Source organism: Pyxicephalus adspersus, chromosome 10, assembly GCF_032062135.1.
Source record: "Pyxicephalus adspersus chromosome 10, UCB_Pads_2.0, whole genome shotgun sequence".
In the NCBI taxonomy this organism is placed as follows: domain Eukaryota; kingdom Metazoa; phylum Chordata; class Amphibia; order Anura; family Pyxicephalidae; genus Pyxicephalus; species Pyxicephalus adspersus.
In genome coordinates, this window is record NC_092867.1 from 7,485,918 (window position 1) to 7,506,038 (window position 20,121).

General features: G+C 42.7%; 1 protein-coding gene across 5 annotated transcripts in view; it reads left to right on the forward strand.

Moving 5' to 3' along the window:
* The first annotated feature begins 2,157 nt into the window (after positions 1-2,157).
* Positions 2,158-20,121, forward strand: part of LOC140339329 (inhibitor of growth protein 4) — a 49,481-nt gene continuing 31,517 nt past the window's right edge. The window contains exons 1-8 of one of the 5 annotated variants that reach the window (XM_072423973.1): positions 3,658-3,913; positions 5,360-5,431; positions 6,504-6,670; positions 7,773-7,887; positions 8,328-8,436; positions 8,511-8,655; positions 9,113-9,174; positions 10,380-14,387. In XM_072423973.1, coding sequence (XP_072280074.1) covers positions 3,877-3,913; positions 5,360-5,431; positions 6,504-6,670; positions 7,773-7,887; positions 8,328-8,436; positions 8,511-8,655; positions 9,113-9,174; positions 10,380-10,419 — 747 coding nt within the window. In that variant the 5' untranslated portion in view covers positions 3,658-3,876 and the 3' untranslated portion in view covers positions 10,420-14,387. Of the gene's footprint in view, positions 3,914-5,359; positions 5,432-6,503; positions 6,671-7,772; positions 7,888-8,327; positions 8,437-8,510; positions 8,656-9,112; positions 9,175-10,379; positions 19,291-20,121 lie in introns of those variants that run through there. The other 4 variants (XM_072423971.1, XM_072423968.1, XM_072423969.1 and 1 more) reach the window with 4 other exon arrangements.

Consider the following 20,121-nt stretch of genomic DNA (forward strand, 5'->3'; position numbering starts at 1 on the left):
ACAAATGCCTGATCAGTGATTATTGCAGAAAGCGTCTGGCGATGTCCCTTCTGTAATAATGTGTTTTACCTGCCGGGTTTCTGGTCGCAAATCTGACCTGCGCCTGTGCGGGAGTTAAATCATCCTGACACTGCTAATCAAGATTATTATTAAACAGGATTATTATAGCGCCAACATATTACGCACCACTGTACATTAAATATGGGTTGCAAATGTCAAACTAATACAGACAGTGATACAGGAGGAAAGGACCCTGCCCCGAAGAGCTTACAATCTAGTAGGTGGGGGAATTTACACACAATAGGATAGGAGATATGTAATGGTGAGAAGTAGGGATGGTTTCAAAAGACAGAAGAAGACGGGTAGGCAAGTTTGAAAAAAATGGGTTATGAGTTCTCTTTTAAATGAGCAGAAAGTAGAAGCAAGCCGAATAGGACAAGGAAGACCATTCCAGAGAGTCGGGGCAGCTCTAGAAAAGTCTTGTATCCGTGCGTGTGATGAGGTTATGAGTGAGGAAGTCATTAGTAGGTCATTGGAGGAGCGGAGAGAGCGGCAGGGGGAGTATTTTTTTTACCAAGTCAGAAATATAAGTGGGACAATAACTGTGTAGGGATTGAAGGCAAAGCACAGGAGCTTGAATTTGATTCTAAGGTGAAATGGAATCCAGTGTAGAGATCTGCAAAGAGATGAAGAGCAACGGTGGGAAGGATGGATGAGTCTTGCTGCAGCATTCATAATTGATTGTAGAGGAGAGACTAACAATGTTGTTAACAGTTAGATATATGTCAGGGGGCGATTTGGAATTTGAGGGTGGGGGATGATGATGAGTTCTGTTTTATCCAGGTTGAGTTTCAGGAATCGGTCAGACATCCATGATCAGATGGCTGACAGGCAGCATGAGACCTTATCCAGGACTGAGGGAGACAGGTCAGGGGTGGACAGATAGATTTGAGTGTTATCAGCATACACTACTCTAGGAGAGAGTTGGTGCTCAGGTAATCGGTAAGTCTTTTGTAGACAAGGTGTTCAAGAAGTTTGGAGACATATGGGAGAAGGGAGACAGGACAGTAGTTAGAGGGTAGGGAGGGGTCCAGTGAGGGTTTCTTTAGGATAGGGAGAATTATGGCATGTTTGAAAGCGGAGGGCTATTTACCAGTAGAAAGGGAGAGGTTGGATAGTTAGGGCAGGGGCCAGGGTGGAGGAATGGGCACAGAGTAGATCAGAGGGAATTGGGTCAAGCGGACAGGTAGTAGATGGAGATGATGAGAGAAGAGACTTTGTCCACAGTAACAAGGCTGAGGGAGGCCAGTGATGATTTACAGGTGGAAGGGGAGGGTATGGTTGGAGTGGCTCGGTGAGCAGAGACATCATGTCTGATTTTATCTATAAGTAGGTGGCAATGTCTTGGGAAGAGAAGGTAGTTATGGGGGGAGCAGGCGTGGAGTTTAGGAGGGAATCAATTGTTTGGAAGAGGTTGGGTGGGTTGGAAGGTTGAGAGGAGCTTGTTAGAGGTTGTTAAAGCTTTGTAGCTTGGCTTTGTAGTCCATGAAGTCAATGCTGAGGCCAGATTTTCTCCACTTACGCTCAGCTGCACGAAAAGCCTGAGTGAGTCCAAATGAGGAGGTAATCGAGAGCAGTTTGGCTGAGGAGGGAAGGTTGGTCTCATCCATTGCAACATTAAAGTCACCAAGGATGAGGGTGGGCAGGTCATGGGAAAGAATGTGTGGGAGCCAGGATGCAAAGTTATCCACAAATTGTGATACTGGGCCAGGGGGGCGGTAGACAACAGCAACAATGAGGGGTAGGGGGTGAAGGAGTGGACTTCAAAAGAGGTGAAAATGAGAGAGGGTGTGGTAGGAAGGACTCTGTATGTACAGTTAGGTGAGAGAAGGAGACCCACACCACCCCCTACCTTGTTGCCAGGTCTGGGGGTATGTGTAAAATGCAGGCCTCCATGAGAGATAGCAGCAGCAGAGGCAGAGTCAGAGGAGGAAAGCCAAGATTCAGTGAGAGCCAGAAAGTTCAGAGAACTAGAAAGGAGAAGGTTGTGTATGGAGGTTAATTTATTGCCAACAGATCGGGCATGCCATAGACTGCCAGAGAGAAGGGGTAAGGACTTATGGGTAGGGTGAATGGGGATGAGGTTAGAAGAGGGGAGTATCTTGCTGAGAATATTATGGAAGTGGAGGATGTGGGGGAGACCAGAGTTGGGTGAGATGTCACCAGAGGGTATCAGTAGAGAAAAAAGGTGCAGATGGTAGAAGATCGTGTCTGGGAAGAAGAGGAGGACCCTGGTGTCCTGTGATGGAACGTGGACAGGTGAGTTGCACCGCTTTTGTTTCTCTTTAAGAATATGAAGTCTTCATAGTAGTGGGGTGCAGAAAGCAAATAAATACCCTAATAGGGGTTTAACCCTTTCCTGCTCTTTACAAAACTTTAAAAAGTTGGTCTGGTGAACACATTTGATCCTTTGACATTTATCTTTTCATGTGTGTCAAGTTGGGGTGATCTTTCTTCATCTCCTTTCCTGTAAAGAAATTTAGAGGACGACTCATGAAAGTAAGGGAAACCCTTCTTATAGTTCAAGATTTTTGTTCTGTGACAACTCAAAACTTTATTTTTGTCTTAAAGTGGAAATGAACCTATACATGTACAGTTCAGCATTGGTTAGGATACCTGACAATCCCAGCTTCCCATGCGTGTGCTGGAAGATAGCTGGGTATCTGCTTTTTTAGGCACATTGACAGTGGTCACTGGGACAAATGCAGAGGGTGAATCTCCCCGGGGGTAACAGATGGCAAGAACAAGTATCCAATTTTGTACACAGCTCAGACGCTGATATATACACATGGGATGCTATATTGGCTGGTACCATGCAGAAGCAAAAATTCTAAGGTTCCAATGGAGCTCCATAAGGATAATCTTTATACAATATAGGAAAAGTGCTGAACTGGAACTCGGTGTGGTGACATTCCTTAGATTTTCAGCATTGGCCCCAGAGGATGCCTATGCAAACATGGAGAGAGCATACAAACTCCATGAAGAAGATGCCAACCTGGGACTATAGTGCTGCCAAGCCAAGAGTGTTAGCCACAGAGCCATAAACTTCTGTGTATATGCGCAGGAGTTGCACCATTCCAGCTGGGCAATCTGAATGGATAAAGACTCCAGGCCAAGAAGGACAAGAGTATTGTAAAGGTATGGAGGTATGGTATTGCTGGACCAAGGCACTTTCCAAGTATCTGAGCATACTTATAAATTATTTCAGGAGTTCCTGTACACTTTATTGCCCTCAAACAGCCATCAAAGCGAGGGCATCTAGTGGCAGAAACATAGTACTGCAAGGGACGTCTCGGAGCTGAAGCTGAATATTGCAGCAAAAGCTAATTTTATTATGTTATATCCTAATAATACCCTAATAGTTTTATCTCAATTGTTCTGCTTTAAATGAACATTCTAATAAAACAGCAGCTAAATTACCCATCTTTTCCAAACCACTGCAAACCTTTAAAATGTACATGCATGTATATATTTGTTAAAAAGAAGGCTTTAGGACAATATTAGATTAGGTCTTTCTTTTATAAATGGCTGATATTCAGTTACATTCGTTTCACACGCAGCTTTGCGCTTTTTGTTGCTTATCTGTCCCTAAACAATAGCTGTAGTACTATTAGTCTCCGACAAAATGGCGACTCGGCTCTCTCTGGGGGCGGAGAGCTAATATTACAGTACGCCCTCTAGCGGATGGCTCGCTCTGCTGCTCACACAATGCTCCGGGCTAGTAAGCTATGTTTTGCCTCAGCCAAAATGGCGGCGGAGAAGGCGCTATAGAGACGCTTTGTTCTCCGGGCGGCAGCTGCTTTTCTGTCGCTCAAGATGGCGGCTGGCATGTACCTGGAGCATTATTTGGACAGTGAGTGATGGGGACAGGGGCAATAGTTTTGTTGCTTTAAAGAAGTCATTTCCTTGCTGAGTGGGGTTTATAGTCATATTTTGGGGGCAGGGGGACTGAATCTGCAGAATATTACACCCTCCTATGTCAGCTGGCCATACACAAGTCAATTTAGTTGGCCAATTACAAACCATCCAACTGCGGAATGGCCATTTTTCCTGGGTTGTTGTCATTCGGCATGGGCACTATTGCAGATTTATGAAGCCGGTTGGTATTGCTATCATGACGATTTATGGGGAATGGACACAGATATACGCCAATGCCCTGGCAACAGTTCTGCGTACATAATAAATTTGCCATTCTAAAGAGTCAAAAATGTCATTTTGCTTTCTAAAGCGCCAAGTATTATCACCGATTGCCATGTTTTATTAACCACAATCACTTTTTTTTGCATTTCCTGCTATCTCACCAGCATCTGCTGCGTATCTCCGCTCAGGAGTAGCTTCCTGATGGTGAAAATGATAGACGGTGCCAGCCAAATGCGTGTCAGCATGACCATTTGCAGCCTTGTCATGTGGCAGGGTGACAACACGGGAGTAAAGTTAGGGGATGGTTGTCACCCTCTGATAGGAAGTACCTGACCAAGGACGCACAAGTGTTTTTTATTGTCAGCTGCAGATTTAGACAGGAGTCTTTATTGCTATTGTCACCCTCAAATTATAAATCTGTGAGGACCGAATCCAATTCTCACCTATCTGTTTATTTTGGCTCTTTCCACCCCATATACAAGGTTGGGGATAGTTCCAGAATTAACAGAAATAAGATGGAGATTCTGTCTCCTAAAAGTTCACTAATGCTTGCGTGGGGGTGACAACTTCTAGACGTCTGTATAGGGTCCAACCCATCTCCTTCCCATGCAACACAAATCTATACTTTGCTTGGGATTTCTGAATATTTAATAAAAGATCTGCACATGTAAATTGCTATATTAATGTACAGGTACAGCGCTGTATAATATGTTGGCGCTATATAAATTCTGTTTAATAAAAACTGGATGCAAAGAACTAAAAAAATGGCAGCTAGCCAGATGGTAGAGACCAGCGGTTCCTTTCCAAGGTTCCTCCAGAGGTTGCTAGGGGTTCATCTCAGATCAGTTTAAGTGACAGCATTGATCTTTTTGGCTATCTATAAGAGTGACATTCTTCCCAATAACCAGCAATGTAAGGGGCATTCTTCCCACTGACCACCACACTAATATACTGTGAGCTGTGGATATAATAATTATAGAAGGGGTTCCTCGAAGACCTGAAAGTTTTACCTACGGAGCTCCTCTAGTATAGAACCTGACAGCCTCTGACTTTTCATTCTCTGTAACAATGACAGCAGGTTACCCCGACCTGTCTATATACAGTACCAGTTGTATGCATTGACCTGCATGTTCATGTAATAAAGGCTCCTTGTTTGCAGGTATAGAGAATTTGCCTTTTGAGCTGCAGAGGAACTTCCAGCTGATGAGAGATCTCGACCAGAGGACAGAAGGTGAGTGTGCAGGAATTTCCTGATATTATCCTGATGTATCTTCCATGTTCTCTTCATTGGCTTCCATTTAACCTGAGAATCATATTCAAGCTCCTGTGCTTTACCTTCAAATCCCTCCACAGTTCTTGTCCCAGTTACCTTTCTGACCTGATAGAAAAAGACCCCCCTAGCTGCTCTCTTCACTCCTCCAATAACCTACTAATGACTTCCTCACTCATAACCTCATCACACGCACAGCTCCAAGACTTTTCTTGAGCTGCCCCGACTCTGTGGAATGGTCTTCCTCATCCTATTCAGCTTGCTCCTCCTTTCTGCTCAATTAAAACAGCCCTGAAAACCCAACGCTTCAACCTCACCTACCCGTCTTCTGTCTCTTAAACCCTCATTACTTCCCACCATTCTATATCCCCCCTCCTATTGTGTGCTTCTTCACCTACCTTTTAGATTGTAGGCTCTTCTGGGCAGGGTCCTCCCCTCCTCCTCTCCTGTGTCACTGTCTTGTACCTGTCTGTCATCTGCAACCTCTATTTAATGTACAGAGCTACGTAATATGTTGGTGCTATATAAATCCGGTTTATTAATATCTTGTGGCTGACTAATAATACTTCCTTGAACATTCTTAGATTTAGCTATAGAATGCTGGATTATTTATCAGCAGCATACCTGTAAATTGGAGGCAAAGCTTTGTATGTCCAGTCGGGGTGGGGGTCATCTGTGACTGCTAAAGGGGCAGCTTGTGTCTCACACTATGGGGGGATGCCATTGTCACTCCTAATTTTCAAGCATTTCTACTCCTCTTCATGTCTCTCTGGTAGCATTAGAAGTTGCAGGATGCTGTCCTTGCATCACCATTTTCCTGCTGTCTGCTTTGTAGAGAAGATGCATGGGCAGCAGCCTGCACCACTGATCTCAGCCTGGACTGACATGGAAACACCTGGCAGGTAATATGGACGCTGGCACCCTCCCATCCCAGTCCCCATCTGCCTCACCTAATGTTTTAACATTTAAAACATGGAGGTGATTATTGTAACTGTGTTTATTCTGATTGTCAATTCTTTCTTCCCTCCTCCAGATTTGAAGTGCCAAATAGACCGGCTGTCCTCTCAGTATATGAGCAATGCCCGCACACTGAGCTCAGAGGAAAAGCTGCAGCTGCTTCGACAGGTACAGGAGGCATACGGAAAGTGCAAGGAATATGGAGATGATAAAGTACAGCTGGCAATGCAAACGTATGAGATGGTGAGTGATTGAAGAATGCACAGCCAGAACATCTCTCTGTGTTACCTACCCAGCATCTATATAATATTATTATTATTATTACGCAGCGCTGTTCATAGTCATGTCACTAGCTGTCCTTCAAGGGGGCTCACAATCTAATGTCCCTACCTCAGTTATATGGTATTAACACAGTCTATGGTCAATTTGGGAGGAAGCCAATTAACCTAACTGCATGTTTTTGGAATGTGGGAGGAAACCGGAGTACCCAGAGGAAACCCAAGCAAACATGGGGAGAACCTGCAAACTCCATGCACATAGTGTCCTGGCCAAGATTCAAACCTAGGACGTAGTGCTGCAAAGGCTGCAGTGCTAACCTTGGAGACATTAATTTTTGTTGATTCAAATCTTGTGCTTGGACCTCGTTATTCTACTTTCTCCCACAGCTCTGCACCCTGCACAGGATATATACAGCATATTGAGTATGTCACTGCTGCCTTATACAATAATATCTGGGTTCCAAGAGCTGTCTGCTGCACATAGAGATTTATATCATCAGTGGTTTCTGGACAATATATTTAAATGAAAGTTTTTATGCCTAGAGCTCAGTTTTAGGTTATATAGTCTGTGTTACTTCAGTAAATAAATGCATGAGTGACTTTTCCATCCTCTCTCTTGGATTGGCATAGTACATGTTAATTTTTTGGCTGTGCCTGGCATAAGAATAAAAGGCTGAATTCCTCATTTCTGCATTTGTTCACTTCTTTAACTAATCGACTGATAATAAACTGATCATTTTTTCGACGCACATTTTCAGATGGAGATACAGCAACATACATATTTCTCTTTAGTCCAAGATATTGACATATTATAGGCATAATGTATTTTTGTTTTTTCCCCTCTCTATCTTATGAAGCTCCCCCATGTCTCTTTGGGACATATAAAGCTGCCCAGCTGCAAACTTCCGTCCTTTTCCAGGTATGTGGTGTGCGCCACTGAGCAGCAAGGTGCCCAGCCGCCCAGAGCCCTGTAGGATCACTTGTAGGATCCACTTGCCAGGGATTACTGTAGCATTTAATTTTTTTCTTTCCATCACTTTTTACATTTTTTTTTCCCTGTCCCTTAGGTGGATAAACATATTCGGAGGCTGGACACAGATCTTGCTCGGTTTGAAGCTGACCTGAAAGAAAAGCATATTGAGTCCAGCGATTATGATAGCTGTTCCAGTAAAGGGAAAAAGAGTGAGTAGTGTAGTTTACCATTCTGATAATTTTCATGGCTTCAGCATGGTACTTGTTGGATCTCTTCATAGAGACCACTGGTTCCATACAGGTGTGGTAAATTTCTTACTGGCATTAATAGAGGAAGAAGCTGCAGTGTGCTGGCAGGGTGAGTGTCATTGGGTCAGACATCACACATTGCCCTGAATAGACAGTCCTCTTCCCCAAAAAATAGGTATTTTATTTTTTGTAAATATATAAAGCACATCATCTCAGCAATTCTGTTAAAGTGATCCCTGTCCTGTCTGCACATCTCCTATGTTCCAATAACCAGATTACTCCATTGATTTCATGTGCTGTGGGGTCATGAGATCAACCACAACTTCTCATGGTTGCCCCCAGATCTTACTCTCCCTCTTTAGCCTTACCCCAGGCTAAAACCCCTCTTATTCTTTCTGCAGAAGGTAGAGGTCAAAAGGAGAAGAAAGCCCCAAAGGTCAAGTCAAAAGTCAAGAATTCTGATGACGAGACACCAAAGAGCGGACAGAAGAAGATCAAACTTGTTCAGACGTGAGTGATCTGTTAGATTAATTTATTGGCTCCACATATCCTGCACCAACCCTGACCCTTTTGTTTCTCCCCAGGGCAGAGTACACGACACCAGCTACCAACTTTGGCAAAGTTCACCCATCAGATGTGTTGGATATGCCCGTTGATCCCAATGAACCCACCTACTGTCTGTGCCATCAGGTTTCCTATGGAGAGATGATCGGCTGTGATAACCCAGACGTAAGTGTGTGTGTGTATGGAGCTCTATAAAGATATTCTGCCACCTATAAACTTTCATTTTATATTCATTCCCATTCTGGAGAGGAAAAGCAGTGAAATTGTTTCCATCTTTTCAAATATCAATGAAATAGTCTTGTGCTAGGAATCTTGGCTACACCTGGCATGAATTTAAATGTAATGTATTATTGTTCTAGATGTTTATTTGTGAAAAAGCTACCTTATTGATTATAGATTTGCTTTTAATAAAGCAATTCTGCCATTAATTGTTCCAAACATTAGATAGACTTTGCCTTTAGTGGGAATATGTTAGTACCTGATGGATTCAAGTAAGTCCAAGGGTCTTCATTATTTCTGTTTTTCTAGTGGTAGGATTTGTAGCACACAGTGGGGTATCCCCTACATATTCACAAATGTAACATCATTATTCTCCTTGACTGTTGCCATTGTTTTCCCACAGTGCTCCATTGAATGGTTCCACTTTGCCTGTGTCGGGCTTGCTACAAAACCTCGTGGAAAATGGTAAGTGTGATAGTACATAATGGTTATGTAACCATCTAGTTTTTCTTTGTATTTTTTCCTTCCTATTCCTGCCTTTGCCTTAGCTTTTCTGGTAGCACCCCAAAGTCTGTCTTTCAGGTATACTCCCTGGTCCATTCTCTTTCCTTCAGGCCATCTCCTGATAATGCTCCTCATTTGTATATTGGTCTTTGGGCAAGGGACTATGGGTGTAATTAGGCCCGTGTTCCTCAGCCAGGATTCTATAATACCTTAAGGTTTCTCTAGAGCAGTGTCTCTCTGCTTTTTTAACATGGGGGAACCCATGAAATAACTTCCTGGTCTTCAGGAAACCCCTTCTATATTTACTCTATTCACAGTTCAATAGTGGTGGTCAATGGGAAAAATGCCACCCTTACAGGCAAAAAGATAGTTGGTGTCGGTGGTAATTGACCTGAGAGGTACAGATTGCTCATTGCTCGGGGAACCTCTAGAGCAGTATTTTTCAACCTGGGTCCCTCCAGAGGTTACTAGCGGTTTCTTGAGCAATGAGCAATCTGTGCCCCTCAGGTCAGTTTTAAGTGACACAAATGATCTTTTTGGCTATCTGTAAGGGTTACATTCTTCTAAATGGCCAAGAGGCATTCTTTCCACTGACCACCACGCCAATGAACTGTGAGCTGTGGATTTAGTAATTATAGCAGAGGTTCGCTGAGATCTGAGAAGTTATTTCAAGGGTTCCTCCATGAAAAAAGGTTGAGAAAAGTCTAAAGTAGACAATTACACCTCTTAGTCCATCTTTTATTAATGTCCCTCTGTCCATTGTTGATTCACAACTATCAGTCTAAATGCCAGGAAGTCCATTTCCAAATGATTTTTCTCAATCGGCCTCCTCATTCACGCTCTTCGTCTCTAAGCTCCTTTGATTTCTAACCAGCTCTATTTGACCAGAAGTCCTTTTTCTTAGAAATCTCTCACCACTTTGGCCTTTGTCCTCTCTGCTCCATAGTACCATCTGTTTTGGTTCCTGTCCCTTCACACCATTATCTGTCTTTCTTACTTGACATATTAGTTGCATCTCTCTGTCCTTTCTCCGCGTCTGTCAGACTTTACATTCTGACTCTCAGCTTTTCTAACTTTGCTACAAACTGTTTGTCTCCTTTCTTCCTTTCATCATTTTGTATATGCACCTCCCTGTACCTCTATCAAGCCTTCTGTCTTTTCTCTAGGTACTGTCCACGCTGCTCCCAGGAGAGAAAGAAGAAATAAACACAGCAAAGGCTCCCCTAGGGGGAGAGCAGCGAGTATTTGAGTTGTGTGGTACCTGCATTTCTCTGTCTGTCTCCGCAGGAGCGAGTGCTAACTATCTGGATGGGAGATAAAGGCCGTGTTCATGACAGTATTAGACTTTTTCTCTCAGACTCTGCAAGGGGTCGCTACTCCTATAGTGACATCATTAGCTGGTGCTGGTTACTAAAACCACACACCATGCAGGGTTTGTCTCTAGTTCTGGTCTTCTCTCTTTCTAACTCCTTACGACTTCCCTTGCTGATTTCTCCCATCCATCACTTTTGGCTTCTTTAGCAACCATTCAGAATTTATAGAAAATTTAGAACCGTCAACTTGCTGATTGGTTGATGCTGTATATTGGTCTCTGCCTTATTAGATGCCTCCTGCTCTCCCCAATCCATTGTACATTACTCCCAGCGGTTCTCTGTCTTTACATGATGCCATCTTGTAGAGTTTAACTTACTCACCCCTTATAGACTTCTCTCTTGCCAATTGAACTACCTCTAAATTTTTTTATTCCTGTTACAGATAGTCCTGCTTGGGCTTTTCTTTCTTTGAGTGGCACTCTTAAGCTGTATTGCTTTCAGTTGCAGTTTCAGTTACTTTTTTATGAATTATATTGAAAATGGTAATTGTGGTTACAAAATGCAAGCAGCTTCTGGTGCACCCAATAGAAAACACTACAAGTGCCAGCACACTACTTGGTTTTCTCCTTGTGCTTGGACTGAATGTTTACATCTCCTTTTATGTTAACCCCTGATATCTCTTTACACTGTGACTTTATTATTCCTCTTGCCATTCCTTCTTCCTCAAGGTGAATGTCTGGGGAGGGGGGTGGAAACGTGCGGTACATCTCTGCAATGAATGTGCATTTCTTTGTTTTTAGAGAACTCCAGAGTTTCAATATTTTTGTACAGATCTGACAACGCTTCCCCTTTGGTGCTGAAAACTAAGTAGTGTTGTCAATCCCACCTAGTACTTCTCTGCTAGACTAGGTAGAAAGTGTTCTTTGTCCAGCAGTGAAGTGCAGTTTGGGATTTTATTGCAACAGAGGGTGAGTTGCCAGATCAAACAGGAAGTAGCAAGCTTAGTAGACCAGCAGTAGTTTAAAGCTGGGTTCAAGGCACAAAAATGTACTTATATCAGCCTTTCTATCGGGGGAACCCTAAATTTACTTTTCAGGGAACCCCTTCTATAATTACTATCTCTACAGTTCACAGTACATAAAGTGTGATGTATTGGTCCATAGCAGTCTCTGGAGGAACCCTAGTTGATTTTTATTCCATAATAGGCATAAAGGATATAAATCTACTTTGTGTGCACTAAATGTCTTGCACACTTGGTATTGCCTGGTAAAAATAGCACTGATATCTTCATTGTGATGCGCATTGCTTGTGCAGAAAGCATAGCTTTGGAAAATTTCAGGGGAGCAGATACAAGATCAGCTATCTTGTAAAAGAAGAATTAGTAGTAGTGACTGATTTTATATTACAGGAAGCTCCTGTACATGTGCATGCTGAAATACAGCACGGATCTGGAAAAAAATACATATAGCAAACCAAGACTGGAGTGCAGTTTATAATATTTGAGAAACAAAATGTGTAAATATTGCAAAAATGTACTGATCACGGTTTGTTTTCATTATGCTCAGACATTTAAAATCATCTTGGACTTTCGTCTTTTTTTTCTTCTACCTACTACCCTAACTTTCTGCTGTTTGATTATTTATCTCTCATCCACCTGACCTATGGTCCTAGGCCACTGCTTATCTGCTGTCTTTTGTTTCCACTTTCTTTCACATTAGATTTAGATCTGTGCTATTCTCGTCTTCTGCCTTATTACTCACCCTTTCTATTTCCAAGTTGATTTAGGATTGATCCTGTTTTTCTATTAGCAGACGTTGCAAAATGAGAGCCAAAGTCACAACCATTTTGCACCAGTTCCCATTCCACTTAGCCTAAAGTATGTGGTACTTGACTGTAACTCTGCTTTGTGAGCTTGTTGGTCATTTCGCTCCAACACCATGGTGCTTTCTTTACTACTTTGAAAAGACGTACTGTACCTTCCAAGAAATCCATTGACTGCCACGGACCTGCACATACAAAATTTCCAGCAGTTCATAGCAGATATGCTTAACCGAGGTGCTTGTGAAATCGTCTTGCTCCCCTCTAATGCTGCTTTGTGATAATCAGTACTACAATGTCGTGTTACTATACAAAGAGGCCTATGCTTTGCTGTATATCCCTTTACAGGAAGGTGAGCAACACATTGGGGCACAGAAATGACAGAATTTCTCTGTTCTTTTGGAATTGTGTTGGCATCTTTCTTGTAAGACATTGCTAGCAAAGTAGAACTAAACTCCGCAATTATCACCTGTCCCAGTTCCCTCGCAGAGTTCCCCTACCTTCTTCCCATCCTTTTTGTAATCTTCGGCCATCTTTGTCTGGGCTGGAATGACCTAACACCCAGGCAGGCGCACAGGAATTTATTCTGGCACAAGCAGAGGAAGCCGAGATTGCCAGGCTTAAAGTGATCGGGCAGGTAGGAGTGGTTATTGGGGAAAGAACATGGCCTGTCTGGTTGTGTATTCTTAAAAGTGGAATCTTAGTGAAGCAATCAAAACTGATGCTGCACATGCCCAGCTCGGGTTTTTTACCAGATACCCGAAGCGGGGTAGGTAGGAAGAGTTATTGTACAAGGAACATCGCCTGTCTCTTTCTGCAATATTCACCTGCCTGGTTGTGTATTCTTCAAAATGGATCTATCATTAGCACAACTGTCCCACAACACCGTTTATCTGATCCACCCACCTGTATTGATAACGACTGCTGTTGTTTTCTCTTGGTAAGGTGCACCAGGATGCCTTCTGTGTGCCCTCCATTTCCTTTAGAACAGAACAGCACTGTCTGTACAACAATCATTTTACCCTCCATGGTAATGATCGCTGACAATTGTTTCTATTGACCGTGATTGGGCATACGTACCCAGCTTTAGATTTTCTGTTGTTTTGTTTTGCAGTTACCTATTATTTGCTAACTCTCCTACCTCCTGCTTTTGTCAGGTACGGTTAGGTAGGTTAAGGAGCAATTTACCTTTTTTTGCAGAATGGTTGGTCGCGGGTTCCTTGTGCTTAGCTTATGCAGTTGGAACATTTTAAGCTAGCCTGACAGGCCATTTTGCCCTAAAGCCTCCCCACTGATTACTCTAATCAACTGCCATTTTCTACCTTTTTATTTCTGTTCTCCTTTTTTCTGAAATGTGGTGCTGAGATAATCGTCTTCCTCTTTGTACTGAATATATTGATTGCATACTTTATGCTGACAAACCTTAAATACGGTTGATGTGTGTGTAAAGATTGTAGCGAGATTTATGAATGATAGCACAGTGGTCAATAGAAGCTACCTAGGGGAAGAATGAACCAAGTGCTTTAGTTACTATGAGCAACAAATTGACATTTCTTTGTTCCAGGTTTCATAAATTGATAAAGCGATACTGCATAGAGCAGTTTACTCGTAACGCCATAACACGGGACACCCAGTATAATAAAATAGGTCACAAAGGAATCATTTGATTGGGTGATATGGCGAGCTGCCCTGTGTGTATCCTTGTTGCTTTATGCACCTGATTGCTGCAAGTGTATGTGTATGTATGTGTGTGTGTTATGGTGTGTCTCAGAGAGGACTCATTATTTATTTTGGGGTAGGACATTTCTGATCATAAGCTGGTGCTCAAAAATTATCCTGATCCAACTGGACTGACAAAATAAATTGTTCTACCATTGATTTACTGTAAAACACTAATTTCTCTCCGGTGGCACAAGTCTTCTCCTTCCTTCCCGCTACTCCTATCTTGTCCTCCTCTTACAATCTCTGAGTGCACCTTTTCACAATCAATTGTTATTTTTCCCTAAATTCCTGGAAAAAGAAAATAAATGAAAAGTAAATCAACGTCTTTGTTTTATTATTGATGCGGCAGAGAAGAAAATGGTAAGATGGCAATGATTTTAATGGTGTTTATCATGTGGCTGGTGGACCCCCAGCTGCTGTAAAACAGGGAAATGGCACAATTGGTGAAGCTGAGCAGCTGGCTGAGACTAGATTTGTTGTCAGTAGGTGTCTGATGTACAGAATCCATGGCAGCGGGGCCAATGCAGATAGCGAAGATCGTTTCTGTGCTTGTTGCTGTCCTTATTAGTGTTGAAGGGCCAAAACTGAAACCTTTGCCATATTCTGCCTTAATCATTTTTCGGCTGCCTGTGTCCCATTGTGAAATTTTGACTCCATTTGAAGATTTTGGCTACATACACACGTCCAATAATTGTCGCTCCTTCATGATCCTTTTCCAACGACAAAAGACTGAACGAGCACTGTACACACAACGCTTTTCTGCACTATGGGGACTACTGAGCGGCACAATGCTGTGTTCCCCTTTACTTCCATCGTTCATGGATCCGCCATGAATGATGCGCTGTACACACCTCAGATTCTCATCCAATATCAGCCCTGAGGTAATTATCATATGAGACTCATCTGACCTGCGTACGTAGCCTTAGAGTCACATGAGGTGTAAGGTTACCTATAATCAAAGTAAGGGATATCCTCTCTTAATAGTGGTCAAAGATTTTCCCCTTATTCCTGTTCAGGCGCTATCTCATATGCATGGCACTTATTTTTAACTAATAGATTATTAAACGAGATTTATATAGTGCCAACATATTACGCAGTGCTGTACATTAAATAGGGGTACAGATACAGACAGTGACACCGGAGGAGAGTACCCTATCCCGAAGAGCTTACAATCTAAGAGGTGGGAAAGTATCACACCATAAAAGATATGGAATGGTGGGTGAGTGGTGAAGGTTTTAGGAGACAGAAGAAAAGTAGAAGCAGATGTTGAAGCATGAGGTTTTAAGTGCTCTTTGAAATGAGCAGAAAATAGGAAAAAGCTGAATAGAATGCAGAAGACCATTCCAGAGAGTCGGGGCAGCTCTAGAGTAGTCGTGGAAGTATGTGATGAGGTTATGAGTGAGGAAGAAAAAGAAAATTAGTTGTACTACCCTTATCAATTTTTAAAACCAGGAATTGTCATCACCTTGAACACACACTCACACACCACTTTAAATAAGATTGTACTAATCTGCATTTTGTAATGCAACAGACTGGCCCATGCCCCCTCCTGTTGTCATTAATGTTAAAAAAAATTGCCATCTGATACTAAGGAAGCACTTTGGCATGTAACACGTGTTGCAATCTGAGTCAGCATTATACTGGTCTCTGTCCAAATATTTCAAGTTACAGGCAAATATGTAGAAGAAAAAATATATAGATAAAATATGAAAATTACCTCTGTCTCTATTACCAAACAGATATTTTTATTCAACTAAAACAACTCAGCCATAGGAGGAAAGTATATAAAGCAAGCAATGACTGGTGAAGAAGAAACGTAACACTTCCATTTCCTGCTGACTTTGCCACGGCAATGGTTCATAAAGTGGAAAACCATCACTTCAGGTCTGATTTCCATGCGGCTCTCAGTGGTTCTTCCTGCTGACACGATGCAGAATTTAAATTTGCATTAAATTATCTAAACTAAATTCAAGCTCCATTACAAACTTCAGCTTTAAACAAACCATTAGCTGGTGTTAGGCAATCTGTAAACAATGCAGAAGTTCGCTAACAGCTTTTTAAAGCTAAAGCAGAACTGTCTATCAATGTAACATATCAACTTCACATTAAAAAAGTACCAGCCTTATGGGCAATGTCAATGTTCACTCTTATTGCAGAACTGTAGCTGCTGCTGGTAGTAAACACTTCTAGGTGTTTTGGGTGCGCAAGTCCTTGTTGTTTGCTGTGGTTTCATCTGCCAGCTATAGGTTACCTGTAGCATAGAATAGGACATAGATATCCTTAATTCCCCAATTTTCTTGGTTCATTTGCTGGGAGCATAGATGGAGGGGCTCTGAATTGGAGTTTACATAGGGATGAGGACTCTTGCTCCGCCATCATGTAACTATTCCGGGCCAATCTCAAAGCAGTAGCATTGCCATAAGCAAGGAAGTGGAGCTAGTCATGTGCTCTTCCATACTCGAAAGTACATGGTTGGTTGTAGATAAGGAACAGAAGACAGCTGCATATAGTTACATAGTAAGTGGGGTTGAAAAAGACATCAAGTTCAACCACTAGGAAAATAAACATATCCCAGATATAAAACCCTATAAGACAAAGTTGATCCAGAGGAACAACCCTGGTACAATTTGCTTCAACGGGAAGCAATCGGATGTTCCCTGGATCAACAGTCTCTGTTATCCATACTTTAAAGCCTTAATCCCCATTTATATTATGTGCTTCTAGAAATCATCCAGCTTTTTCTTAAAGCAATCTATAGAACTTGCTGAAACTACTTCCTGAGGGAGCCGATTCTACATTTTACTGTAAAGAATCCCTTCCTTATCTGGAGCTTAAACTTCTTTTCCTCCAGACACAGAGAGAGCCTTCTTGTTTTTTGTAATGATCTTAAAGTGAATAATTGGGAAGAGACTTCTCTATATGGACCATTTATATCTTTATACAGGGTGATCATATCCCCCCTTTTTTCTCTTCTCAAGGGAGAATAGATTCAGTTCAGCTAATCTCTCCTCATAGCTGAGCTTCCTTTTATTAGTTTAGTTGCCCTTCTCTTCACTCTATCCGATTAAACAATGTCCTTTTTGTGACCTGGCACCCAACATGGGACTTTCTTAGACAATTCTGCAGGAGTGAGATGGAAAAAGGGACCTGCGACCTATGTTAGCTTGCAGCCTGTGCAGTGGTTGCACTGAAGGAAAAGTTTGTTCTGCTTGGGATTGATGCCAACCCTTTGCTTCCCCCTGCATGTAGCTTCACTTTAAAAATGAAAGGATTGATTAAATGCGCATGAATTTCTCATGAATTATTAGGAGCCTGGTATGTGAGAACAGATGGAGCCTGGATTATTATTAATGACAGCACTAACACAGTCTCTGCCTCTCATCCTGCAGGTGGCAAAGTACGCTTAGGCATGTCATCCTGCTCCCACCATGGTAGCATTTGGCATGGAGAAGAAATGATCTATATTAGTCTACTTTTATATAATAAATTACTTTCATGACGCTCTGGTAAAAGTGTAGTCACATTTCCGGTATTATGTAATGCTTCCTGTGCAGGGGAATGCTAACCAGTGGTCCATATGGGTGGGGAATGAGATACAATACACTGCAGCAACAGTAGGGCAGCACGGTTGCCCGGTGGTTAGCACTCTGGTCTTTGCAGCGCTGGCTCCCAGGTTCAAATCTTAGCCAGGTCACTATCTGCATGGAGTTTGCAGGTTCTCCCTGTGTTTATGTGAGTTTCCTCCCACATTCCAAAAACATGCAGTTAAGTTAATTGGCTTCCCCCAAAATTAACCTTAGACTGTATTAAAGACATGTGACTATAGTAGGGACATTAGATTGTGAGTTCCTTTAAGGGACAGTTAGTGACATGACTATGGACTTTGTACAGCGCTGTGTAATATGTCGGCCCTATATAAATACTGTGTAATAATAATAATAACAGTATGTTTGCCAAAAGACTTCACCTCCTATCATTACAAAAATGTCATCTCCAATCAGTGGCCATGCAGAAATGATGTAATCAATCAGCTGCAAGCAGGTGGAAGCATTTCTTCATTCTCCTCACCCCCTTCCCCTTCCATCAGGCTGTACATTGTAACTTTTTATTATTATATTATTATTGTTAATATGAACAACATTACACAGCCCTGTACATAAAATAGGGGTTACAAATGACAGACCAATACAGACACAGGAGGAGAGGACCCTGCCCCACAGAGCTTACAATCTAGGGGGTGGGGATATTAACAAGTTTGTAACAAGGTGAAAGGCTGCAGCAGGGGCTGATTTACTGCAGACATTTGTGAACACAGCCATAAAATGCATGCATTGGGTTTTTATGTGACGCCATCACCTCTGAGCTAGTACATAGTGACCCTGGATGATGCCTGTATAAAGATGGTGCCTTCCTAGATAGAAAAGGGCATTGTTGGCATTGCTTGTTGATATAAATCTGACACTTTCATTGAAGGTAAAGGGCATAACTTTTGTGTGATCAGTTTTATTCTTCCAGATATTACATATTCCCTATGGGGTGAATGCCATGGCCATGTGCCCATTATTTTAGGGGTCAGGGGTGGTGCACAGCAGTACTAAACAGGAGATTCCATTTTTCTGGCCACTTATGCTGCTTTTTTCAAATGCCAATTTCAAAGCCTTAAAAGTATAATACATGCATCATATAATGATATGATAGAATAGTGAGTCAGTTCTGTATTTTATGGCATTAACATGGAAAGGGCAACATCAGCAACCCAGCACAGCTAAACAAGCACACATCCTCTGCGACCATTGGCTGCCTGGCCTGTCTATCAACTCGGACGTCCATTAGCGTCTGTAAGCGTGACCGCAATTGTAATTGCTTCATGGGACTGTCAATCTCTTCCTGGTAATAATTCATTGGTCGCTTTAGCCCAGATTGCGATTGGTCGGCTGATTTTTGATTAGACAATGCGATGGTTGCGTAAGTGCTAGGCGCTGGCTGGTGATTGGCTGGGTTTTGGCGGGAGGAGCAGATTTGAAGAGAGCGGGGTGGGTTGTGGGAAGAGGCTTCGTGTCTCTCGGTATACACCGAGCTCCGGTAAGTGTTTGGTTTTATATGTACATTTTCTCACGGTCACCTATGAAGAAAGGCCTGGCCTACAAAAGTAGCTTTTCCAGATGCTGCGGGGTCAAATATTGTCTGCTGCTTGCAGTGTTTCCTGCCACTGACAGCTATCCAGGTAGGCCCTATATACAGGCACCATGTTGGGTTTCTAAGTTAGAAATAAAGTTTAAAAAAAAAAAACTAATATTTTTTTTTTTTTTTTTACAATAACTTTATTTGTACCCGTGTGTCAAGCAGAGTTGCTGTTGTATGGGGACTAGCTGAAATAGCCTTTAATGGGTGAGGGGGAATGTCTGTGCTTTTAAGTTGATGCTGAGGTCCGCACTGGAGGCACAGACATCTGCCCAGCTAACGTAGACCAGTAACTGCAGGGGGCGCTGACATCTGCCCGTCTAACGTAGACCAGTGACTGCTGGGGGTGCAGAGACCTGCCCATCTAACATAAGCCAGTGACTGCTGGGGGCGCAGAGACCTGCCCATCTAACATAGGCCAGTGACTGGGGGGGGCGCAGAGACCTGCCCAGCTAACATAGGCCAGTGACTGCGGGGGGGTGCAGAGACCTGCTTGGCTAACATAGGCCAGTGACTGCGGGGGGGTCGCAGAGACCTGCCTGGCTAGCATAGGCCAGTGACTGCTGGGGGCGCATGACACCTGCCCGGGCGACGTAGACCAGTGACTGCTGGAGGTGCATGAGACCTGCCTGGGTAACTGCTGGTGCCTAGGATGATCTCAACTGGTGATCCAAGGACCAGGGCCCTGCCTGGGACCCTGAAATCTGCATTGGGCACTGTTGAGGGTAATGAAATCTATGTTGGTGACAGCTGAAGATGATGGGAGGCATACTTAAATGTTTAGTTCAAGGTCTTGAGGGTACATCATCTTTGCAGGCACTGCTATATCTCGATTACTTTCTGTTAGAAGATCTTACTGAAGAGTTTTCTTTTA